At 40.5% G+C, this 19,735-nt stretch overlaps 1 protein-coding gene across 1 annotated transcript in view; it reads left to right on the top strand.

Moving 5' to 3' along the window:
* Nucleotides 1-19,735, top strand: part of LOC119005922 (eukaryotic translation initiation factor 3 subunit H) — a 54,773-nt gene that overhangs the window by 3,291 nt on the left and 31,747 nt on the right. Inside the window, exon 2 of the mRNA XM_037074035.1 lies at nucleotides 3,438-3,594. Coding sequence (XP_036929930.1) covers nucleotides 3,438-3,594 — 157 coding nt within the window. The remainder of the gene's footprint in view (nucleotides 1-3,437; nucleotides 3,595-19,735) is intronic.

Below are 19,735 nucleotides of genomic sequence, written 5' to 3' on the forward strand. Positions count from 1 at the left end.
GAGTAGCTGGAAAAAGACAGTACAAACGTTGAGCTTTCCAGGCTTTGCTTACAATACCTGTGGCATTTGCTTAGCATCAGGAAGTCAGCACAACAAATCCACTGATAACTCCATCCTTCCTTCCTTCCCTTTCTATTGGTGCCGTTGCCTCCTCAGTCTGCCTGTTTAAAGCATTTGTGTAGATTCAAGAGTTTTCTCAAAGCCCCACTTGATTTCAGCTGTATTTATTTGACCTTCTTCAGAGTTGTTTTTGGCCAATTGTCCATCTCTCACCTCCTGCTTTTCCAGACGGATGCTATTTAAGTGCACGATGAACAGATTGCCAAGAGTTAGATAGCTGGAAGCATTGTGTATCGGCGCTATCTGCTCTCACTGATGGAAGGAGACGAAGAAAGCTATTTGCTGGCAGAAAAAGGAGCCAAAGCTCAAGGGGGGCGGGGGTGGGGGCTGGCTTTGTAAAGCAACCGGCACTGCCAATTGGGAGGAATTCCACTGTAGCCCACCTATCACCTGTCTGCTCTCCTCAAACTCACCTGGCCTCCTTTCTGGCTATCATTTTTTTCAGACTTCTGGTTCCTCTCACTCCACCATTGCATGTCCCCCTTTCCTCTCTCTTTTTGCCCCCCCCCCACCACATCTTTTCCCTCTTTCTCCCTCTCTGCCCCTCCTGCAACCTATTCCTCAGACCTTGCTCCCCTCTCAGTCAGAAAAGGCCAAGGCAGGCAGGCAGGCAGGGAATGAGATTTGTTTTTCTCCGCACTCCACCCCATACCGTCTCTCTTCTCCTGCCCCCGGCTCTTTTACTTGTTGCATGACAGGTCCAGCACTCTATTGAAATAAATCATCTCCCAGGACAGATGCACATGTGTGTATGCATGTGTGTGCGTGAGCTAGAGAGACGAGTCAGGGCTTCCTCAGGGCGCTGATGGGCATTTTGTCGTGAGCATGGCCCCCGGACTACCACCCTGCTCTTGAGTGTATGTGTGTGTATGTGTGTATTATTAATGCCTCTGGCTGTGACCTGCCCACACTGTTATCAGCGTGATTTATGCTCTCCCCCTCCACACTGTGCTTTTCAGCTTCTCGTCCTCTTCCTGCTCATTTAGACGTTTTGCCTTATTCCCCTACTCTTTCCCTCTGCTGTTTTCTGGTTTTGATGGCCAGTGTGTCTCATGATGGATAGGTGTACTAAATGTCTGTGTATTGTGTGTGTGTGTGTATGTGTAAGTGTGTAAATGTAAGCTGGAATAAGATAACACTTACCCTCTGTACTTGGTGTCAGTAAAGCTAGCTTAAACCAGCTCCTCAGTCTCTGCAAGGGCTTGTCCTATTGGCCCATTTTTATCTGGCATTAAAATTTAAAAGCATACGATGATGCATGGACACCCTGTCCAGATGAGGCACGACGATGTGGGATATCAGACCACATGTCCAAATATACCCTCCCACTGAACGAGGATAGCATTTTTCTTAAAATTTCATTAGATCCAGGTTTTTATTCTTTATGTGCACCGCCTCCTCTCTCTCCAGTGTAAATTGCTAAGCTGTGCTGAATACTAACTGGCTTTTTGTACTCGCTCAAGATCAGTGATGCACCACTGTTGAAGCCTGCAGGTGGTGCGTACCACTCAACGTACCACTCAACCACAGCCCATGATTGCCTGAGTAACTTCCCAGAATTCCCTCTTAACAAGGGCATTTTTTTATGTACGAGTTCAGCGGCTGGCAAGAGTGCAGAATTGTTGCTGAGGATTTATTATGAAAATTAGCATTGGTGGGGGTTTTTTGGTGACGTGATACCATTTTCGGACTAACAAGCTGTGTTCTCACAGTTGGACTGACATTTGAATTCTCATTTTTTGTGTAAGAACATAGGTCATAATTATGCTTCAGCTATTGTGCCCAATTAAATTCTTTTTCCGAAGAAGAAAACCCATTTTGACATTTCTTGAAACCATGTCTAATCTTCAGGCCTGGCGTTAATATTTTACTGACATTTTAGGATAACAGTTTCTAGGACACTGCCCCTGTTCCACTAAATGAGCTCTGGTTCTTGAACCGGTTCTGTTCAAGATCTTCGAATAGTGGTGCTGTCTAGCAAAACAACCCACGTTTCCACTGTACCATTGTAACCATTGTAATCAAGGATTTGCCATCAACAGGGCACTGCACAAGGTATTACGTACTGTGGAACATGACATGCCCATTTCTGTTTACACTTCAAGTTATAGACTAGATGCTGTTTTTTGATACCTGCTGGGCACTGAACCAGTTCAGTTTTTGATGATATGCTCTGAAAAGTTCAGAAGTGCAGTAACGGGGAAAGGAACTACACAGGCTGTTTGTAAAGAAAAATATCTAGCGGCCTTGGAAAATGGAAGCTGCTTAGCTGATTCCCAGTAGATGTCTGAAAAGAAATAAAACCAAGATTTCTTACTGTACAATTTGACAAGGCAGGACAAATAAAAGCTATATTTGCTGATTTAGAAAAAAAACAACTCCAACAGCTACAGTGCTATTTGGCACTAGATGGGGAAAATCTTACAAAGCTGTGACTGAAGCAATGCAATTTTTTTTCCTCTGCTTTATATCAAAAGATGGAGTAGGAGTTACTTTATAATAGGGTTCCAGAGTGGAGGTGTTGAACCAGCTAAGGGTGAGCTGAACCATGCAAGTGTTCGCACCAAAAAGGCTGCACACACAGGCAAAAGAAAGGCTCTAATTTCTAGCAAGAATCTAATTGATTCCGGCGCAGTTTTTATGTTACCGTCGCAAATCCAGTTCAATTTTAAAAATCTGTCTCAGAAAGGGAGATTCACTACATCACTTAACTGTGAGCTAAATTTGTGCACCGTACATGATGTATTATGGCAGGACACATGCACACAGACTGTATACATGTGATACTTACAACAGTATTAGCTTACATTTTTGTCCATTACATTATGCTTCTAATGAAAACTGGAAGACATATTATTTTGTCTAGAATTTTCCCAGTGGTATTAGTTCAATAGTTTAATGTATTTGTATTATGAAAAAACTTATTGTGTAAAAGAGCAAAAAATGGAAAACCTCAAAATCTGCAGTAGGATTGAATGAAAAAGCCCAAGGTGCTTGTAAAACAAAACAAAACATCCAAACCAAACTAACCCCAAGACAGACTAATGAGAACAAATCAACTTGACGAGCAGAAACAAAATTGAATTGGATAACATAAATCAAAGGATGATAAAATACAATAACAAGAAATGCTTTAACAGCCACAGAATGCAAAAACAACAGGCGGGGTAAATAAATTGGCCCCGGTTCAGAATATGAAATCATTCTTAAGAACCAGTTATTGAAAGGATGGTGAAGCATCCTCCTTCTCTGTCTCTGCCTCCATTCTGTCGCAGTGCCTTGATACTTCAGTGATATTGCTCTTCCTGTTTTCACAGGTGGTGCTGAAGATTATCAAGCACTACCAGGAAGAGGGCCAGGGCAGCGAGGTGGTTCAGGGCGTCCTGCTGGGCCTGGTTGTCGAGGACCGGCTGGAGATCACCAACTGCTTCCCCTTCCCCCAGCACACCGAGGATGATGCCGACTTTGACGAAGGTAACTGAGTGCTGTGTTCTCTTTCTGTTTATTCTATCGATCCTCTGCTGCGGCTGGAAAAATGTACACACACACCCAAACATAATAACATCACAACAGAGTCATGCCACTGACATGTGTCTTTAGTGTTTAGTGTAAAATTGAAGGGATGATAATATTTTAATGCATCAGTACCGTTGGAGGCTTTGATCTTTGCTTGTCTTCAGATTCTGAAACCCCACTAGAGATTGTTTTTTGCAATTATAATTCCACTGAATGACACGATGAATTGCAAATTTGAACAAGTTTTTGATTAGCACTTGAGTCAGCTCGCCAAGTGCCACTGAAAATATTAAGTTGGAACATTTTTGTGATAATTGTGAAATGTTGCTTGGGGGGAAACTTTGTACTTGGTTGATATTATTTCATGTCCTTGACATGTAAGCTGAAAAGACAATTTCAGACATTGAGCTTATTCATACAAAACTGTAATTAAAGTACCAACAGAGGCAACTGGTCCTTGAATTCTGTTGGAACATGAGTTTGAAACACAGCAAACCTGTGGCTCAGAATAAAGAATACCTCTTACTCCCAAACAAAAGGTCTGACAGGAAGCATCTTAACGCTAACGTGTGTGTGTTACTTCAGCGAGTGTGTTTTTGAGAGATAGGAAGCGGATCGCCATTCTTAGCGCTCAAAGATGCCGTAAGCCTTGAAGAAATAACAGACTGTGGCTAGAAGCCAACATAAAGTCATATCAACAACTCACTGAATGTTGGTGTATGTTTTCTTGGAGGTGAGTGTTTGAGATGCTTCCAGGCACAGTGTTGTGTCACACTACTTTTAACTTTGCTAACTAGGTGCTTTGTGTCCTACACTGTCATTGCCGGGGTTGATGTGTGTTTAGGGAGGAATGGCTCCAGTGTTTAGGTTACAGGTGGTTGGTGGTTCGTGCATGGGATTTAATTTGGTCTTTATCTGCATACATAGGCTTTTTTTCTTTACCCACCCACCTGCCGGTAGCCATCAAAAAGGAATGTCACATCCTCTGACCGAAGCCCTTCCCCCATCAAGCCTTGTTGTTACCTGCCCCTTGTTAGCGCCATGAAATCCTGGCACAAGTCAAGACTGAGGGATGAGAAGTTGAGCAGATGCGGGAAACGGAGGAGAGGGAGAAAATCCAGCTCTAACAGGCCTCCACAGCTAACGAGCAACTGTCAAAAATTCTCTGAGATAGAGAAGCGCCATTGGTGGCTAAAGGTCGTTAGTGTCAGGAACGGCTCACTCTGTGAGTGCCATGGTTTGTTGTGTTGTTGACTTTTGATGCGCTGGATTTTCTGTCACTCCTTTTAAGTTAACAAGGTCTTCAGTGAGTAGCGCCTTGCCATGATCCTTTGGGAAACATACGGTGCTACAACAGAATTCCTCTTAACAAGGCTTTTGATTCAGTTGCAAAATGCGACAGTCTTCATGTGATCTGTCGCTACAGAACCAAATTCAAAATGTGTTGTGAGTCATTCATGTTCGTGTGTGCTGTATTATTGAGGTGATTTCAAGTTGAGAATAAGGTTGAAGCAATATCTTGGTTTCAAGGTATACCAAGGTTTGAATTATTATCTGAATCTTTATATTATTATCATACATGTAGATTTGCTTTAAATTCTACTGTATTAGTGTTATTAAAATGTATGTATATCAAAGTTTGTATCTAATTTCGTGTCTATATGGACATTAGATTTTGTGAAATTAATAATAAGTGTTTAAACCAACAAAAAAACATTGGTTTTGTAACTAATGATAATAATTTAAATACATTTTAAATGATAATCTAAATTCTGATACCGTTCCAACTCTTGTGGAGAACAGTTCAACATAAAGTCGATGACTCTGTATAAACTCTCATCTTGCTGAGTGTGTTTGCAGCAAGGATTTTATGCTAAACTGAAGATTTTATTTACTGTGGGAAGAGAATTACATGGAGATGTACAATTATCACACATAGATATGAAAATTGAGTTTATGTCTCTACATTTGGTCATTTTGTCCTCGTACTTCAGCCTGAATTGTCCACCCACGCGCACAGCTGACCAGCCAGACCATTTTCTCCCCCGACTCCCTCTCTCACTCTGTCCCTCTCTCTCTCTCTCACTTCCCCTCGTCTACCCTTTTGTAACTAACCGTGTTTCATCTGCGCTGATGTCAGAGCAGAAGACACAACAACCGGGTTTTGTTGAAGTGTAAATTGGACTTCAAAACAATCACATCTCAGTGGAGCATCTGTGAACTCCCTCTTGGAGCATCAAGATCCAGGCGAACTTTGACATAAATGACATGATGCTATGAGTATATAACTGTTCTGTGCTGAGAGGATGGAATTCATATTTAGATAAATGAGTTGTTGGTTTTAAATATTTATTGGCTAAAAACCACATGCCTCCAAAATATTGTTTTTTGTCACATCAGTATAACAAACAATGGGTCTGGCATACTGGCAGTGCTAGGGTCACTGTTATCTCCCTAACACCAGAATTTTCTACAATGCTAGAGGGGTGTATGTTCCTGCAAGTTTAAATAGCTTTCAATTATCGCCTTAGGAGGAGTTACAGTTGGTGCCAGTATGCTTGGTGATTATGTTATTAGTGCTGTTACTCACTTCAGGAAGTAATGTTTCAATCAGCACTTCATTATCACAACCAGGCTTCCTTTTTGTTCTAGAAGTGGACGGCCTGAAGTGGGTATATGATTGGGAAACTTGGCTGAAGGGTCATAGTTCCTACACACACACATTTTACACCACGCTCTCCTGTACACTCTAAAGGAACACGAGGATATTTAATAGCACATTTAGATGATTTTCTTACTGAATAGGTTTGGATCTCTGTTTTTGTATCAATGTGTAGCCCTATCTCTGACTATTGTATTGACTTTCTGATATACATCAGTTAATCTTTACGCTGCGAGATAAAGCCTGAGATTTAGGTCTAGAAAGACTCTGCAGAGCAGCATGCGCTCCCTTCAATCAGACACCCAAGACACGTTTAGCTCCCAAGGTCTGTGTGTGGAAACGCGTATTTCTCTGTGCTGTGTGTTATTGTGTTCACCTGAACTAGTGTGGATTGTGTGTGTGTGTGTGTGTGTATGTGTGTGTGTGTGCACGCACAGGCGCGTGTTTGTATACCTGTATCATCTTACACTGACTCATTGCCTGCTAGAGGCCCCTCAGATCAGAAATACTCTTCCAATCTATCTCTAAAGGAGAGATGGACGGGATTGGCAGCAGCGTGAGTGCTGGTGTGGGTTTTTGTGTGTGTGTGTGTGTTTTAGCCGTGTGTCTGCTGTGCTGCTTTTCCATCAACAGGTGCCAGTGTGGAGCTGCACTTGCAGGACAGTCCGTGGCAGCGATTGTGACCAATATGAGTGAGAAAAAGATAGAGAAAGAGTAATTGAGCGCACGCAGCAGAATCAGCCTCAGATAAAACCTTGGCTGAACCCCAGCCCTGCTCTTTCCAATGTCCTTGCGTACTACGTCCTTGTATCACTGACAAAATGTATAGAGAGAAGTGTGCAGAACTGCAGGCATTTTGTTCACTTGAGGCACGCAAGTAGCATGTTAATAATGTGCTTTTGTTGGGACCAAAGTGATAATACCTTGTCGAGGCATCCTGGTACAGAGAGATTATTACAGACGACTGAAAATAAGAAATTTACATCCGACCTTGCAAGGTAGTAGATCTGAACGTCCCCTGACACACGCAAACAAAAAATGTCACCCTCCACTTTTACCGATTTGGATGAGGTCTTGTGTTAGCGGGTACAAGGAATTGACTAATAAAGTATGTTTTAGTAACATTACAAGTTGTTTTGTGCTGCCCAAAGCAACATTAAGCAAACCTTTTTATATTAACATTAGTGGGGTGTTGCTAGTGCCCACTGAGAATCACTGCCTAACGCGGGAGAGTTCACCTCATGGTTTAATGTTCCAGGCCATATTGTGGACTCCCTTTGGCTCTGACTGTCCTCTGTACCCCTGTCAATTCACAGTGAATGTATATTGAAAATGTCACTGCACTTTTTCTTTTGAACGCATGTGGGTGTTTTTTTTTTTTCCCCTGTTTTCATCCGTGCATGTTCTGCCATGAACCTGTCTATTCTTATACAGGTTTACAAAGATTTGTTCTCAATTGTTTAAACCCTCACCAACCCGCTATCATAAAAAACAAAACCTGTGGGCAGCTGCTCCCATCTTGCAATCTCGTGCGAACCGATTTGAGAAACCTCAGAAAGAAATTCACTGCCCGGTTATAAATGACCTAATTGAAATGACATAAGTAAAGTAAGCTGCTGGATGATAAGATATTTTTAATGGCAGTGGACTAAGACTAGTCAAAAGGTAATTTATGTCAACTGAAACATAAATGATGATGCCAGATTTTTTTAAAACAGTTTAAACTACTTCCTCTCTAGCTGTTGTATATCAAATTATTTTGGTCTTTTCTGACTAAAAACAGGTGAACGCTAGATAAAACTCAGCAAATTGTTGAAGTCTGAAGACTGATGAGGTGTGGCTCAGTAAAATTCACAGCCTTATAGGGAATGATTGGGTTGCCTGTTCGCCTCGTAAGGAGGGATTGTATCAAACCAACCATTCCTCAGTGCCACTTTTGGTAAGTGTGTTTGATATTCAGCCCATGTCACTGGTATCCAGCAGCAGGAGGAGGTATCCTGAAGGTAGAACAAAATTAGCCTGCTCTTTCTCTCCCTTCACCCTCCATCACTTCCCTACCTTCCTCCCCTCCCTCTTCTTTTTCCCCTCCATTTTTCCTCCAGCTCACTGCAGGTAAGAGAGCTGCCCCCGCTCTTCTCGTTGACCAGTTCCCTTCTTCCTTCACAGCAATAACTTACTCTTCTTTCCAATCCTTTCGTACTTTCGTTCACACCTTTTTTAATTTTTCTCTTCCTTCGTTCTGCACCACATTGTCCACGTCCACCCATGAATCCCCGTCCATCTCTGCAAAACAGTACGAGGGTTAGTAAAACTTCATACTGTTGGAGAGAGAGAAACGACATAAGCCCCATAACATGTGTGTTGGAATACTTGTGTCTGGTGTATTTTATGAAAACAGTGTCTTTGGTAAGAAAATGGTGGATTGAAGCCAATGCCAACTTTATTAGTCGAAGTTATGTGCTTTTGCTTTGAGGGAGGCTGAAGTGAAGGTAACCACACTGCCTAATTAATTCATGGTTTGCTCTTGAATTTCAATTAACAGTTAGATTTTTAAGGCAGTGTTCATGTAGTTTGTAATATAATTACAGACTAAAGTAAATATAGTCACTATTTGATTTGTTTTGAGATATTGACTTAAAACATGTACATGTTAAATAGAGAGAGATCTCTTTTCATGACACTTTCTTCTGGCTATCATGCTACCCCATGCCAAGCTGCTCGCTCTCAGCCCCCCGTCTGGCCTTGCATCATGCTCCACATTGGCCTAGAACATGGGAACAGTTGTCACACTGGTGAAACAAACAAGTTTTAAGAGTGCTTGTTTTGTATGTGTCTTCTTTTCAGCAATTAGATTATTTTTGTGGGCAGGCAACTTCGACAGCACATGGTCTTTTCTTGGCAAAGGAGCGTTTCATTTGGATGTTTGACATGACAACATATAACAAGGTTGTAGCTTTTCCAGGCCTAACAAGACACTTAATTAAAGGGAACATGGAAAGTTACTCTTGACGTATAAACAACCTGCGGTCATTAACAAGGTTGACTTTACTGATTGGCACCTTCTCTTCAGTTTGTTGTTTGTTGTTTATGTCACTCCTGCTGCCACCTTTTTGAATTACTCAGCAAGCCAATTAGCAGCTCAACTTCAGATTGAAGTGAATGTGATTGGGCGGCAAGACAGGAAATGCCTCCATGCAAAGGAAATTTTTAATGCTGAGACTAGAGGACTAAAGAAATCCTTCCAGAATTTGTAGAGGCTCTTTTTTTCATGGACATTCTTAAAAAAGATAGGAATACACAATATAATAATAGGATATGAATGATTTTAAAGGCAGATATGATTACAATTAATCATCCGATATCACCCCCCTTGCAAACCAAATAGGAAGCTGTCAGAAATGAACAGTCTTTGACTTTATTAAAAACCGTTTAATTGTTGACCTGAACATCCAACTCAAACTAATAAATACCTAAATAAGTTTTTAAATCTGACTGTAAAAATCTTGATGATTTTTTTACTTTTGAGCTTCTATGAAGTCAGTATGTCAAGTTGAAAATCTTGTCACATAGGGAACCTGAATGCAAAGCATTTGTTGGAGGCTGCGCAACAATCAGCTACTATCAGAGCCAATCCTCCAATTCCCATTTAATTCATTAAATGGCAAAACCAACAATTTGGTCTAACTACACTTTAAGATCCTGGTTTTGTCGCAACAGCCGACTCAGTTTCAGCCTCTGTTGTTGGTCCTTTTTAAATATTGGAGTCTCTCGGAGAACAATTGACCTTTCTCAAAGCCGACATTCTGACTTGTCAGACACAGGTGTAACTAATAACATTAATCATGGCTGCATTTCATTTATAGGTGTTTCGGGTCCAAGGCCCCTCAAGTGTGAGTACTGGCTCACTGGCATGGTGAACTGGAACCTGAAATGGAACACAGCGATCGTTAATGTTATTATATACACCTGTGCTTTTCATGCTGTGACAAGTCAAAATGTGCTGTGTGAGAATGGTCTGTACCTTATATGCCTCTGGCTGCAACATAACTCCAAAGCATAATAAATCCACTGCAGTGTTTAGTGGTTTGTAAAGGGGTTTTCTCACCACCAAATTGCCTCTCTCTTTTGCCAGCCTTACATCTTGTGTTTGGAGCCAGGGTTCAATTTTTGTTTCATCAGTCTACAGCCCTTTGCTCCAAAAGCCTTTACTTGATCCAAGTGTTGTGTTGCATACTCAAGGTAAGGGTGCTACAATCTAGGTCATGCAAGCGCAAGCAACACAATGTGTTTGTTGTTTAAGTGATGAACATATCATGCAATAACAATCTTCATCACAATTTTACATTATATAATTTTGATTGTTATATGCTATGCCAGTTTTTAAATGCTCTCTTTTTCCATTATGAATGACACTGACTGCCTGCAAAATACGTCTCTTTCATAATACTCTGTCTTAGTTCTCAACATTTCTGATTGTGTCAGATGCCACTGTGAATATTGTAAAGAGGCTCAAGCCATTTACACAAAGGTTCAGCTGTATCAAGCTGAAATGTGTGACAGAAGTAGGTGTTGGGGAGGAGGCGCAGCCCTGACGATTGCCAGATAAAATAACACCTCTAGTGAGTACTCATTCCTAATTTTGATTCTCACACTAGTACATGTTTTGGCTGAACTTTTTTATAGTACTCAGTATAAGCTGCATGAAATGTTTTAATTATATGTTCAGCTGCTAAGTGCAATAAAAAGGGACATGTTGAATTACTTTAACATTTCCCCTCGTCATCCTTTGGTCTAATAGCCCGACCTTCTCTGTGAGGAAACACTAATGCAATTGTCTTAATAGCTGTACAGTAGATACAAAAGTAACATCTTTTTATTTGAATTTGAGGTTTGTGATGGAGCATTTAGCTGACACAGACTATTGCCTTAGCTAACATTTGCCAGCAAAGTTACATTACTGCTATCTGATTTATTATCAATGTCCTACTCTTTCTGAGCCCACCTGTTTTTCTGTACATTTGAAAATGGCACTGCAGAATTTTGTCCTTGAGAGAAATATTAAACTATGATAATGTAGCCATCATAGAAATAGACCACTATATCATTGACTTTAGGTGGCAAGCCTAAACAGCTAACTTTGTTCAAGAAGGCAGAGTCTTTAATTTATTACTGCCTTAAATATTTTTTCCTTTGTTTTGATATCTGTGTTGTGTTGAAAACGGAGCACTTGGAGGGAGGGAACCGATACTTAGGGTTGTAATAATCTGTGGCTGGCAGGACCACTACAGTAGCTGCTCCACATTTGCTCCTCTCTTCTCCATCCATCATTGTCCATCCAATGGTCCTTGACACCCCAACTGAATATTCTCTTCCTCTGGAGACTTTAGGTGATTGCAGTCTCCTTGCCTTCCCTTTAACCTCCCTACTCTTCATTTTCTAATGGCCCTTTTGGTCTGCAGCAGGTGTCTTCATTATTTATAGGCCATGCTTCTTACCTTTATACCAGGCTGAACTATACTTGGCCAATAGTTAAGTTGTTCCAGCAGAGTTTTGCCGCATGGATTGTTAAAAGGCTCTTATCAATTTATGTTAAGAGCCAAAATATTTAGATTGTTTTGAATAATTTGCTGTCTATGATTTAAAAATATGTATTTATTTAATTAGTTTTTCTCAAGTAATGCACCATCATAATACTTGATGAATGCGCACCTGTAGCTGGAATATTTGTTGTTTATGAAACCCTAAATGAAACCCTAAATGTTTTTTTGAAATGTAGAGAGTATAAAAAAAACTAGCTAAACTGATATGTGCTACAGATTTTAAGAGCCTAATATTACAGAAATGTGCAGATTGAGAATTTAAATTTCTCGCATTTTGCTGTTTCTTTACCAACTGGTTTGTGAGAATCTTTTGCTAAAAGATAATTATGAAAGTTGTTTGCCGGTGTCCACTGGAGGGAATGTTTAAAAAAAACAAATAAAAAAGAAATCTTAATCCTCTTAAATTAAAAAAAAAAAAAAAAAAAAAAGCATTGGATCTAAAAACACAAACATTACTAATTAAGGCCCTTTGCATCAGCTTTATCCTGTTGGGTCTGCAAGGTTACTCCTTATTTTTTGGAACTTTAATTGTCGTCTGTAGCAGACATTTTCACGGTGGGTTAATTGAAGTCAGGGGGATTAAAAATGCACCTGCCATGATCTCTCCGTTCTTAGCTGTAAATACACTTTGTGTGTGTGTGTGTGTGTGTGTGTGTTTCTGTGTGTTTAGTAAAAAGCTAGCCCTCTCCTATTCTGATAAGGTCTTCCTTGGGGTTAGCCCTTCAATAGATCACTCTACCTGCCCCAAATGGGAAATTGATTTCCTCCGTTTTTCCTTGCACTCCCTCAGTGAGGCTAATTGGAAATCACTTGACAGCACACCTTTAAAAAAACAAAAACAAAACTCTATATATATATATATATATATATATATATATATATATATATATATATATATATATATATATATATATATATATATATATATATATATATATATATATATATATATATATATATATATATATATATATATATATAAATAAAAATACACACACCCGTATATACACTGAAGAGATCATGTACACGGTGATGTATTATAATTTTGGGTGACACCTCTTGCCTTTTCCCAACCTCTAGAAAGTTCCCACTTATTGTTTGTTGTCCCCTGTCCACAGTCTCCCACCTTTCCTCTCTTCCCATCTCTCTGCCCCTCTCTCACACGCACATACACGCATGCACGCGCACACACACACACGCATGCACACACACACACACGTATGCACACACACACACACACACACACAGTTGCGTAGATCTGAGACTGGCTGTTAGCAGCGAGCCGGGGCTGTATCTGCTTTTGAATGCTCACCCAGCGTTATAAATCAAGAGTGTGGGTCCCCCGGGTGCCGTCACCATCGCCATCAGTTCCACTGTTTTATTCATCCGCTCCTTTGTCTCATCACGATTTTGCCCCACATTAAATTTTGTGTGTGTCTGTGTGTTGAGAGAAGGGAGAGGGGGTCAGAATGCATTACCGCAGACTGCTGCTAATCCAGGTGGGCTGTAGGGAGTAGGGGGAGGGTGAAAGGTAAGAAAGGGAGAAGAGAAGGATGTGACAAGGATGAGAGAAATGAAGAAAATGGCTGAGGATGGCAAGGGAAGAGAGGGGGAAGGAGGTCTGTGATGTGGGAATGGGGAGATGGACAGGAGAGGAAGTTATGTGTGAAAATGAGGGCAACCAAGGAAAAAAGGAGGAGAACTACAGCATACAAAACTAAAGGAGAAACAAAAGAAAAGATGGGGAGCAAAGTAAACAGCTATGAGAAAGATACATAGAAATAGTGGGCAAAAGATGGTGAAGAAGAGTTAAAAAAAAAAAGAAAACGATTTCCATAACTAGTCGTGGTCAAGATAAAGAAATGACCCGTGCAGTAGTGGCTTAATTTTTACTTTAACCTCTATGGAGGCAACAGATTGTCATTTTTAACATTTTCTTCCTAACCCACTTGCTAGGAATGCATATCATTTTGTTATCACACAAATGTATAAAATTACCTTTAATATAATCTCCCTTTACAATTTAAAAAGTCTTTTGACAAATAACCCCTTCAGAAGCCTTTTTATCCTGCTATACAGCTCAATGAGGAGAGTTTTTTAGATTACTCAGCCCAACAAAAACAATCTATTTGTTTACCACCAACAAATTAATGTAATTACATGTAAAAAAAAAAAAAAAGATATTACAAAAGTAATAACATATAGAAGAAACCTTCAAGTCACTGGGATGTCGTCCTACTTGGCTTTTTTCCTCAGAATCCCCTCAAACATGCATGCAGAGGGGACTCTGCCCTATCCCTTCTTGCTCTCTTGCCCATGGGTAATCCTCTCTCTCTATTTCGCTCATCTCCATTTCATCTTCAGCTCCGGCAGCAGGCCTCATCCACATCCGAACGTTCCATATGTCTTGGATACAGTGAGGTTATGATACAGAAAACTGGATCTGACTCTATTAGAGCAAAGCATTCATTTAAAACCTCTAACAACGCAGTCCTCGTTATTTTGACACCCCGGTCTGTGTCAGCGTCCACTTAAGAGACATCTTGGAGCTCTGACCACAAAGATCACTTCATGTTGCTGGAATACCTTGCAAACTGCAGTCGCTGATCTCTATCACTGGGACCCATAATAGTCACCCATAATACTCCCAAACCACTGACATGTTTTCAACTCTTTGCACATGTACCCAGCACTAAATAAATTAAATGCAGCAGATTAACACCAGCCCCTGGCATCAGTGAATGCTTAGTTGCTGATAAGCCAGTGTCAGTCAACCAACCCCATATCGGTCAATAAATCAGTGCCTCCTACCAGTTGCTCTTCTGATGATTAAACCTTTTCTGAACCATGCTGAAACTACTCTGACTGTCAGCTAAGACTTTTCAAAAATATGAACAGGCCTGAAATATCTCCTCCCACTGCTCTATTGGGCTGTGTTAATCAGGGGTATTTTACACAGGGGAGGCCCCATGGGATATGGATGAGACTATCGATGTGGGTAGTGCTGCAATGAATTGCCACAGTATAGATATTGAGACGTGTATGAAAGAGGGTAAAGGATTCATACCTGTGAATAATTAAAGTGAAGTTCTGGCAAAAATTATATGTAATGGCAATTCCAAATATGTACTTGGCAAAACACAAAAAGGATGAGTAGGAGACCCAATTTTGCAAACACAATTAAAAAGCATTAAAATTTGACAGAATTAAAAAAGCAACGCCAACATGAAAGGTGCTGACATAATGTTTTTGAGTTGTGGTTGAAACATCTTCTGCAGTCTTTCATGCATGTCTCATGTGCATTAATTTCTGTTTTGAAGAGTGTGTGTGTGTGTGTGCCTGCGTGTATTGTATTTATTTATATATATTTATATATTTTAGTGTTGTCAGGGCCTTTATATGATCACACAGTGTAAAGGAAAGTATGTTACACTTGCTACTATACCTGCACCCTCTATACCTCCTACCTCTTGCCATCATTTATGCTCTTAAACGCACATTGACGAGCGGATCAAATGGAACTCTTTCCCTTTCCTCCCATACAAGAGGATGAACCAGGATATGTGCACATGTGAGCAAACAAACAGGCACACACCATTTCCCCTTCCACATCATCTCCCCATCCCCACTACAAAAACAAAGCCGTGTGACAAGCGGCGCTGTCAAATGTGCATATGGTGAACTCGTCAGTGTGTTATGCACACAAAGCAGCTGCCTCACTGTGCTCTTACTCTTTTCTGTGCATCGCTGGGAGTGTTTGTGTGCCTTTTTGTGGCCGTGTGTGTGTGTGTGTGTGTGTGTGTGTGTGTGTGTGTGTGTGTGTCTCAGGTAGGCATTCCCTCCGCCGGGCTTGCTTAACTAAGATTAATTGCACCTAATCCACTGTGCCAGGTGGAACATGGACCACGGTGGGCGCGCTCACACAAACACACAGACAAACTCACAAATAGGCACACACATCCCATTATAGCAGTGCTGCTGAAAATTAGCCTCGTAGCTCTCCTGACACCTTGGAACAGACCACAACTCGATACCACCATTTACTTCCCGACAACTCGCACATTCATCACTGTTCCCCTCCTTCCGTCAGATGAACACGTGGATGGACAAAGTGCCACGACACAGGGACAAGCTATCTGCTCTCTCACATCAGCACCAGCTGACCTTGAACATATGTAGAAAGAAAGTGTTAACTTTGTCCTCCTTTGTCTTAAGATAGGTAGATGGCAAGATTTGCTTAAACCTAATGCCTTCAACAGTAATATCCAAATTGTTTATTTTATTTAAAGATGGGACAATGCTCATTAATCAACCTAAGCACCAGAGTCTATCATGTAAATATGCCAAACATAGCTATACAGGCTAAAGTTCAACTGCAGACCCTGGCAGATTGATTGATGGCATTCAAGAAAGCAAACCAAAAACACAACACATAAGCACAAACAAGTCAAATAACACAACCAGTAGTCCAGACCATGATGTCTGTTCCTGACACGTTGATGGCATATGGAAACATAATACATAGAACAACATTTCTTTCATGTCGCATGTTGACATTGATGAAAGCCATAAGAACAAACAAAGCACATAAGCAGTGCAGACAAAAGCACATGGACTCAGGACATCAGTAAAGATAAACACATAATCACAAAATGCAACATTTTGTGTAGATTTTGAAAAGTACTGTTATGTCTGCATTTGCCAGTGGAACACAATGATGATAAGGCATAATAATATATTTGACTACAGGAGAAACTTGTTGTTCTTTGCAGGTGGGAAAGAATATGAGCAAACATCAGTATCAGCAATTGGCCAAAATCAGCGGGAAAATATCGCCTTATCAAATATCCGCAGAAGTCCAATACAGTGCCTCTCTAATTTGTTCATCCTATAGGCACAGGTATAGGTACCTAATATGGGCATGGCCATGATTCTTCATTTTCTCCTCCTCACATGCTGAACCTCGGAGATCAATAGTCATGTCAGACGGTAGCTTTCCCTCATGTCATCTCTGTCTCACACACACAAACTCACTGTTGTGTGCTCCACTTAGTGTGCTAACTTAGGAAATTGCATCCGCAGATGAAAGGCCAGGCGTTCGTCTTCCTCTCCTTCAACCTATTACACTGTCTAATTTCTTCTTCTGCAAAGGCTGCCTTCACTTCTCCTCTGTCCACCTCTCTTTTTCTGTCTCTCATGTATGTCATTATGTGGTTGTCCTCATTAATCTTGTGGCTGTGTTGCCATGCAGATACTGTATCTACAGCACCACTTTCCACCCTTTTTTTTCTTATGTAAATACTCAGTGCTGTCAGTTCCATCTCTTAGTGGCAGAAGTTGGATGTTCCAGCCATTTCCCACAACCTTCAGCAATTCTAACCATTCATGCCTTACCTTTGTTCAACAATTTCTACTGTCTTTCCATTTTCTTTTTGCTATTTTAACCATTTGCCTAATGATTTTGGCCAACTCTTTCCGTTGTTTAATCTGTTCAATGCAGTTATCCACTATTCTCTGCTATCTAATTAAACTTTCAAGCTGTCCATTTTCAAGCTGTGCCTTGTACTAAGAATTCATAGAATTGTGAAGATTTCATATGAAATGAAAGGTGCTGATCACCAGTGAGTCTTTAACACTGTTGTAACACAAATGCAAATCCCTGCTCAGCTGACCTGCCAAGTCAAGCAGGGTCAGCGCATCGGTATTGAAAAGCCCCTTATATGTTTCTGGCTGGCTGACTGGCTGTAAGTAAAGGTGTTTTGTTGTTTTTTTAATTAGGAGATAGAGACAGTGTAAGAGTGATTGAGACCAAATAAAGTAAATCAATAAGAGGTTTATACAGGTGGCACTTCAAGGGCAGTGGCTGTTAGCTCAAAGCCTAATTGGCATGTTATATCGTTCCAGTGGGACAAAAGTCCACCGCCTAAAGAATGAGACTTAAATGGTACTTGCCAACTTGTTGAAGGTTTTGTCTTAAGTGGCTGGTAGTGGAGGAAACAAGGTTTTCAGACTATTTTGTCAGTGCCTTTTTATCATATTAAATCTGTTCTACAGGGGAGAGAGTGGCAGTGTGGGGTGGGATGGTAATGGATATGGGCAATATTATGCATTTTAAGAATGTCAAATTCTGTCTGAGCTGTAGACTTTTTTTCAACATCTCACCTCAAGGGTGCAGGGTATAGACATGCATTTGTGGATGTCAGATCCAATGTGTCCTTGAGAATAAATTAACTTGACATCCTTTTTTCAAATCATTGTGGATTTTTGTCACTTTCTAGCTTGATTGTATTTCAGTCCACAAGGACAGTGTTTTTCCCCCCAAAATGAATTATATTCCTCCTCAAAAATGAATTATACTGACCCAAAATGCGCTGAGCATTTAATGAAACTGGTTCTTCAGGAGTAGGGGACTCAACAGTTCACCAGTGATTTGTAATGTGATGAACGGACATAGAGGAGGAGAAAAGTGCATTAATGTCATCAGGTATTGTCTGCGCCTAGGAATTCAGAGGAGTATGAAGGTTAAAGGAGGATGGGTAAACAGGAAAGCAGGAGTGGAACAACAGTCGACTCAGCAGCTACTCTCAAGGCCCTCAGATATCAAGTTTCACTTTTGTTCTAGCAGATGTAGTGCTTTTTTTTGTTGTTCTATATGGGGTAAAGTCAAGTCATGCCAGGTGTATTTATAGAATGCTCAAAAGGATTGTGACAGCCACTTTTAGAAAACACTGAGGATACAAAATAATAGTGTAAACACAGACATGGTAAGATCCAAAACAGCCTGGAGTAAATTAACTAAATGAATGTGCGAAGAGAGTGCAGAGTGGGTTGTCACCAGTTGTGTTGAATGAGTGGGTCAAGGGTTTGGACTCATTAGATTAGGGTTGGTGTGTTGATTCCTGAGGGTAAGATTAAAAAAAAAAAAAAAGAAAGAGGAGAACCTGTGAAACCGCACCCTACTCGGCTCAGCAAGACACTGATAGGATACAACACAGACAAACACAGATGTTTACCATAGCTGTTTGTCTTTTTTTTGGAATTGTCTGGAGAGGTTTGATATGTTCACCATGTGTTTTTCTGTGTTTGATGAAGTCTGGTCGTTTTGCCAAATATACAGAGACAATTCACCAGACAGTACACAGTGCATCCATAGCAATATCTTTAAATTGTAATGCGCCTAAACATTTGTTTTGTTTGTGTCTTGGCTCTGAAATATTTAGAAAATGCCAAGATGAGCAGGCTTGGCTGTCACCACTGAGCGCCACTGTAAAAATGTGAGGAATTAGTCATTTAGAGCAGGCAGCAAGACATGTAGTATCATCAATCACCCAAAATGGCTGTTTTTGTTTTTCAATGTCAACTTTGAAAGGATATTGATGGGTCAACACAAAAAGTGCTTTATATGTAAAAGGTAAGAAAGTACACCCTTTTAAGTTTACACTACCGCTACTTTCTAGAGTGCCATTCAATCACAGCCGTGTATGTGTGTGTTGAAACCAAGCTTTGAGAGCTCTTTCTCACCCTTTCTCTTCAAGTCCTTGATCAATGACCTATCTAAAGCTCATCATTCTCTGTCTGTTGCGACCAAGAGAGGTGCATTTTTTTGACAAAATGCAATCAGGTTATTTCAATAAAGGTCTGATTGAGCCATTTTAACTGATTTTTAACCATTCACATTTTCTATTGACAAAACTGAGAGTAGGAGAGGGAAATGGAGGGTAAGGGAAATATAGCATGCCAAGTTTCAGACATTTGACATCTTTTTATTCTGTTATTCATCCACTCCACTTGACATTAGTGAATTTAAACTTCAGTTTGTGTGTGTGTGTGTGTGTGC

Source organism: Acanthopagrus latus, chromosome 17 (assembly GCF_904848185.1).
Source record: "Acanthopagrus latus isolate v.2019 chromosome 17, fAcaLat1.1, whole genome shotgun sequence".
Classification (NCBI taxonomy): Eukaryota; Metazoa; Chordata; class Actinopteri; order Spariformes; family Sparidae; genus Acanthopagrus; species Acanthopagrus latus.